Genomic DNA, 7190 nt, shown 5'->3' on the forward strand with positions numbered 1-7190 from the left:
ATTTGAAGATGATTGGTTAAATTTGTTAAAGTTTGTCATCAAGTCTATAAAATTTGATGTAATCTATATATAGAATCAGGCAAGGCCGTAGCCTAATAAAGCATCCGACTTTTCTCAACGTAAACGAATCAAATTTTATTTAAATCTTTCTTCATCTACGGTTCGCCTGAAACTGATTAACAATCATACTCTCTCGTGTCAACAACTGTTCTAGTTAACAAAGGGATATCTGCATTCGAATAGTTAATTGACCTGTGCCAACTACTCGGTTCCCACACAACCCCCTCTTAACAAAACATTTGTCCTCAAATGTGTTCAACCACACAGCCCTCTTTACAAATGTAACGAATGGTAAATCCACATATGTAACGAATGACAAATCCAACGAATGCCATATTCATCGCCATTGCAACGTTTCATATTCACATCAAAATCGTCCACATTCACATTCCTCGTATATTCGAAATTCAAAATTATCCAAGTCGTCGCATCGTATGATCCGAAAATTATACAACCAGCCTTGCCGCACGATTCCGATTTACCAACCAAATCGAAGTTCAATATATTAGCGACAATTGTACTGCAAGTCACTGTTCGATCTGTTTTTTGTTGTTGTCTCGCCGATCTGCTTATTGTTTCGAATTGTATACACCACGTTGCTGTCGATTCGATGTTTCTGGCACTTTCAAAGTTCGTATGCCAACTTTAAAATTACTTTTTCGTCGCGTTGCGTGTTCGTTTTCTTTCCAGCTTCTTTTCGTCCCATCTCAGTCTTTACTTCTTAGCAGTTGTTTGTTATCTTCATTTCGATTTGTTCGGCGTAAATTCACTCAGCATTCACCCGGACTCTTTGCGGTTTGTTCGGCGTAAATCCACTCAGCATTCACCCGGACTCTTTGCGATTCTTTTCTCCACGTGCTTCTTTTCATTTACTTTCGGTTTTCTATTGTTCAAAATAGTCTTTACACAATTCACTTTGCAAACTTTAAATGGATTTTCTCAATTGTCTTTTAATTTTTCTCACAATTTACATCCCTTAAAGGTCCAAAAGCGGGTGAGCCCCCATATAGGATCAGGCAAGGCCGTAGCCTAATAAAACATCCGACTTTTCTCAACGTAAACGAATCAAAACACCGCCAAAGACTGTCCCAAGCCAGTTTGAAAAAGAGTGGAGGGAATGAAGTTTAACGAGGACGTAGCAGTAAATAAGATAGGATTAGATAGATCAATCTTAAGGTTGAATGAATCGTGAGCTGGAAGCCGAAAGAATTGGGGTTAAGGGACCAACGTTGAGGTGGAACAACACGATCAGGAAGCCAAAGAATAGAACGATCCCAGAATTCTTATTAGCTACTAGGTTAAGCTTTTAAAGGACGAATAACCTTTTGCTCAGATAGGTTCAAAAGAATGGGCAAAGCTTTATGGAAAAGAATGTTCAAAAAGAGTAACACTACCCCGTCGGGCACTGTGCACTTTGATAGGCACGGTGGTCCCGGAACGTGCAGAAATGTGCGGGTCAGAGCTCGAGGATTACCGGGGGCGAGCAAAGTAAAGCTTTCATACTCACCAACCCGCAGTAGCAAGCGTGGTGTTTTAATGCTAAAAACCTTCAAACGAAGCCATAACGAATTATACATTGCCACATATAATGCCAGAACATTGTCGTCAAGACAAAAAATGCAAGAAATGGAAGAAGAGCTAGAAAAGATAAAATGGGATGTTGTGGGAGTGAGCGAAGTGAGAAAACCTGGAGAGGAATGCCTGAAATTACAATCAGGGCATACATTCTTCTACCGAGGAAGTGACAGTCAGATGCTGATGCACGGTGTCGGATTGTTCATAAACAAGCGGTGGTCGGATCGCATAATTCACACGAAAAGCATATCCGATCGAGTGATATACGTAAGCCTGAAGATAAATAACAGATACAGTGTCAAATTAATTCAGGTTTACGCACCCACGTCCACTCATGATGACGAAGAAGTAGAAAGATTCTATGAAGATGTCGAGAAAGCTCTGGACGAAAACCCTTCACATTACCGATATCTAATCGGTGATTTCAATGCGAAGCTGGGAAAACGAGAAGAAGACTCCGAAGTTTCTGTTGGTAGTTTTAGCAACGACCAAAGAAATGAGCGTGGAAATACTTTACTCAACTTCTTACAGCAACACAATTTGTACGCAATGAATTCATTTTTTGCAGGAAAGCCTCAACGGAAATGGACTTGGGCTAGTGCAGATGGTGTAACGAAAAATGAGATCGATTACATCATAACTGGCTGTAAGTCAACCGTTAAGAACGTTACGGTCCTAAACAATTTTTCAACCGGTAGTGATCACCGAATGGTTCGTGCAAGAGTCACGTTAAATACCAGATTTCAAAGATCACAACTAGTTCAGAAAAGTGAAAGGATTGACGTACAACGGCTTTACACACAAAATGAAGAATTTGCTACGAAAATGACTGCCGAATTAGATAACGTCAACAATCAATGTGAAACATTGGACGAATTGAATACCAAAATCGTCGATACAATAATGGGTTTCATGAAATCCAAATGCAAATCCGTCCAAGGGAAAGAATCAAAACTCAGCAGAGAAACATTAGACCTGATCGCAAGCAGAGCAGAGTTGGTAAAAAACGGAGGACGAGATTCGGTGGAATACCGGAACCTGTCTAAAAGTATCAACAGAGCAAGGAGATCAGATGAAAGAAAATATAATGTCCAATTGGCTCAAAACATAATTGAAGCTAACTGCAATATGAAAGTCCTGCGGAGAAAAATGACAAACGCCAAAAAAGAAATCTTCAAATTACGAGACAAAACAGGAACGATCCAAACGGATCGAAATGCGATATTAAACATTGCAACAGAATTTTATGAGAATTTGTTTTCTTCAGCAAGACAGAGCACAACGGAAGAAACCGAAGATAGACCAATAATAAGAAACGTGGGATCGGAGGATATGCCCGACATAACTGTTGATGAAGTCAAAGCTGCAGTAGCCGAGATGAAAAACAAAAAGTCTCCCGGAGAAGATGGTGTTCCAGTGGAAGCCATTAAACTAGGTGGAGACTCATTATTAAAGGCAATCACGGCTTTGTTTAATCGATGTCTCCAATGGGAAGAAGTACCAGAAGCCTGGGAAAATGCGGTAATTACATTGCTGCATAAAAAAGGAGACATAACAAAGCTGGAAAATTACCGACCCATAAGCCTATTGTCAACACTCTACAAGTTGTTTATGAAAATCATTACGAAGAGGAACACTAACAAGTTCGACTTCTACCAACCTGTTGAACAAGCTGCTTTCAGATCTGGTTTCAGCACAAACGACCATTTGCAGGTGATGAGAACGCTTATTGAGAAGTGTCGTGAATACAACATCGGCATAGTCTTGCTATTCATAGACTTCGAAAAAGCTTTCGATTCAGTGGAAACATGGTCGATATTGGACGCATTAGACGAATGTAGAGTAGACTCAAGGTACTCCAACACAATTCGATATGTGTACAAAAATGCTACTTCATGTATAAAACTTCATAAAAGCACGGAGAAATTCAGAATCGGCCGAGGTGTAAGGCAGGGTGACACCATTTCACCGAAATTATTCACGGCGATTCTGCAGAGTGTTTTTAGGAAGTTAAACTGGAGTAAAATGGGAATAAAGATAAATGGAGAGTACCTGAGCAATCTCCGCTTCGCTGATGACATTGTACCGATAGCAGCGAATCTAGGTCAGGCTCAGCTTATGCTACAACAGTTAAGTGAAGAGGCAAGCAAAGTTGGCCTCAAGATGAACTTATCGAAAACAAAAGTCATGACCAACATCAGGGACGATAGAGAAATCAAAATTGGTGACACTGTCATTGAACGAGTCGACAGCTATGTATATCTAGGACATAAACTGAAGTTAGGTCTGGACAACCAAACTGCAGAAATAAGACGTAGGATTGGTCTTGCATGGGCAGCGTTCGGAAAACTCAGACTAATTTTCAAAAGCAAAATGAATAATAGTCTGAAACGCAAAGTTTTCGACACTTGTGTCCTTCCAGTGCTCACTTATGGAGCGGAAACGTTAACTTTAACAAAAGCATCCGAAGATAAATTGAGAGTGACACAAAGAGCCATGGAACGGAGTATGCTTGGAATAACACTCAGAGACAGAATGACGAATCAATGGATTCGACAACATACCAGGGTCGTTGATGTCATGGAAAGAATAGCATCTCTGAAATGGAGCTGGGCGGGACATATTGCAAGAAGGACAGATGAACGTTGGACCAAAAAGATCATGAACTGGCGACCATATAAAAGACGAGCTATAGGTAGACCACCAGAGAGATGGACAAACGGAATTAAGAATATTGCAGGTACAAACTGGCAGCAAATGGCAATGGATCGTACGAAATGGAAAGAAGTTGGAGAGGCCTACATCCAGCAGTGGATAGAAACAGGCTGAAAAAGAAGAAGAAGAAGAAGAAACGAATCAAATTTTATTTAAATCTTTCTTCATCTACGGTTCGCCTGAAACTGATTAACAACCATACTCTCTCATGTCAACAACTGTTCTAGTTAACAAAAGGATATCTGCATTCGAATAGTTAATTGACCTGTGCCAACTACTCGGTTCCGGGTTCCCACATATATTCGACCCACCACGGCGTTTTAACGTCGTTAAAATAATTTTACATTTTACACATTTCCATCGGTCTCCGACAATTTAGACCTCAGTAAATGTCTTTACCAGAATATTAAATAATTTTTTTTTATATATTCTAGAATTGATGGTTGGTGAACACGTGGAGCACTACGAAGTATCATTGTCTTTCAGCGTTGAATTAAATGGGTCGTCGTCTTTAGTTTTTGTAACCGTTATATTATATAATGTAATATTATTAAACAATCTCTGATAAATTTATACAGGTTGTTATAAATGAATAAGAAGTCAATAAGGAAACATGTGTAACTTACCATGATAAATGTTTTAATATTAAGTAAAGCTCGGAATAGGTCAGGACTGATCCGACCCGAACTTAAATAAAACCTGATCCGACCTGAAATGGAATAATTAGACCTAATAGATCAAGTTACCAGACCTTTTAGGAAATCCCTTTACATTTACACTAGAAAGATATAGATTCAATTCAGGTCAGGTAGGATCAAATATTTCTCATTTCAGCTCAGGTTAACGAAAAACTGACCTGCTGCAAGCTCTATTATAAAATTAAAAACATGCAAAGTTCGAATGTTGACGATTAAAGTTTTGGTTTTGTTAGCGTAGATAACAGTTGGTAAACAGCATTTTCGTGTTATTTGTTTGTAGTTGAGCAACGTTGTCTGAGATTCGGCATTTTTGATTTTCTGTGAGGTAAGTCATGCGCTCGGTCATAGGCATTTTATAAAAATATGAATTATGCTTATGCATCTGAACCTGTTGGAAATAAGAGAATTCAAATGATACTTAAGTGATAAAATTTGATTTATAGAAATGCGAAGACAAAAATGAAAAATAGCTATTTTTCTTACATGTGCCTAAATGGAAATTTTGCGCAATAGATGTGAAAATTCGTATGCGCGCAATTCCAGTTTAGGCACAAGTTAGCAACAAGATTTTATGCAATGTCGTATGAACGTATTTTATCGCACTAGTGCGATAAAGGATTTGCAAGGGGTTTTTTCGCACTTGTGCGATAAAAGCCATGTGACATTGAAGTCACACTAAGATTATCTTCGATATCTATTCGATTTTCTTCATTGCATTCGATTCGATTCGATTCAGCCACATATAATTGATGATAAGGCTCGGAACGGGTTCGGGTTGACCTGTTTTAGTTCAGGTTGACCTGAACCGGATTCATGACCCGAACCTGAAAAATTATTTCAGGTTCAACCCGAACTTTACCCGAACTTGAATTTTCGATTTCGGGCCTAACCCGAACCTGACCTGAACACGAAATTGTTCAACCCGAATTTGACCTAAACCTGAATTTTCAAATTCGAGTTCGACTCGAACCTGAACTGAACCCGAAATTTTAAATTTAATCAGGTCGGGTTCGGGTAACCCGAAATTTGTGACTTTTTTAGTGTAATAAACGCTCAAAATTTCGGGTTACCCGAACCCGACCTGATTAAATTTAAAATTTCGGGTTCAGTTCAGGTTCGGGTCGAACTCGAAATTGAAAATTCAGGTTCAGGTCAAATTCGGGTTGAACAATTTCGGGTTCAGGTCAGGTTTGGGTTAAACCCGAAATCGAAAATTCAAGTTCGGGTCAAGTTCGGGTTGAACCCGAAATAATTTTTCAGGTTCGGGTTAAATCAAGTTCGGGTTCCGGTCTGACCGAACCCGACCCGTTCCGAGCCTTAATTGATGACTTACTCATCTGGTGGTTGAAAATTCAACAAATGTAGATACATTGCACTTCGTATCTATAGAAGAATCAACCCAAGTCGCATATGTGTGGCTTATGATGGTTTGATTTTTTTTTCATTTGTTCACATTCAAACATATGTGCAAACTTTGCTTTGATTCGCTCAAGTGTGGCTTTTGGTAAAAGAAACCACGGACTGGCCACGAGTTAGCAAATTCGGTGATGAGTTGAAATTTCATTTCGACTATGATTCGCTAGACTTGTTCGTGTGCAAATTGGTATAGTGGTGTTAGAGCACTGTATCGAGTACCACTGTCGCCATGGCCTGATGAGAAATGGTATTTTTGAACTGAATATAAATGCAAAACGTCAAAAGACGTATTTGAAATTCTCTCAGATCGAAACAGTGGTCGAATGTCTTATGTGCATTGCATAAACGTTGTATGTAACACGAATCGTATGCTTGTATATTATCGCACAGGATGTCTTGCCAACCGTGATGTCTCGCCTAGTGCGATAATATACCTCCATACGATTCTTGTTACATAAATAACTATTAGTGTTCAAAAGTACACATGAAAATCCATTTACGCACTACTTTGATCGCACAGACTCTATGATAGCTTATTTAGAAACACACACGAGTATTCAAATCAATCAGTCTTAGCCAGATCCGCTGAGCCGATTTTGAGAAACAGGAAAACCGTGCCCTGGCTCAGTGGGACTCGCTGGACACGTTCTTGAAATTGGAGTTGATAGAGCGACAAATTCTAAGATCTATTAATGTTATATTCTCAATCGCCAAGTGATAGCAGTA

The 7190-nt window shown here is 39.2% G+C and overlaps 1 protein-coding gene across 2 annotated transcripts in view; it reads left to right on the forward strand.

Moving 5' to 3' along the window:
• Positions 1-5466, forward strand: part of LOC119071456 (lachesin) — a 188497-nt gene extending 183031 nt beyond the window's left edge. For both annotated transcript variants that reach the window (XM_037176309.1, XM_037176308.1), the window contains one exon: positions 4785-5466. In XM_037176309.1, coding sequence (XP_037032204.1) covers positions 4785-4915 — 131 coding nt within the window. In that variant the 3' untranslated portion in view covers positions 4916-5466. The remainder of the gene's footprint in view (positions 1-4784) is intronic.
• Positions 5467-7190: the final 1724 nt, after the last annotated feature.

Source organism: Bradysia coprophila (genome assembly GCF_014529535.1).
Source record: "Bradysia coprophila strain Holo2 chromosome IV unlocalized genomic scaffold, BU_Bcop_v1 contig_5, whole genome shotgun sequence".
In the NCBI taxonomy this organism is placed as follows: Eukaryota; Metazoa; Arthropoda; class Insecta; order Diptera; family Sciaridae; genus Bradysia; species Bradysia coprophila.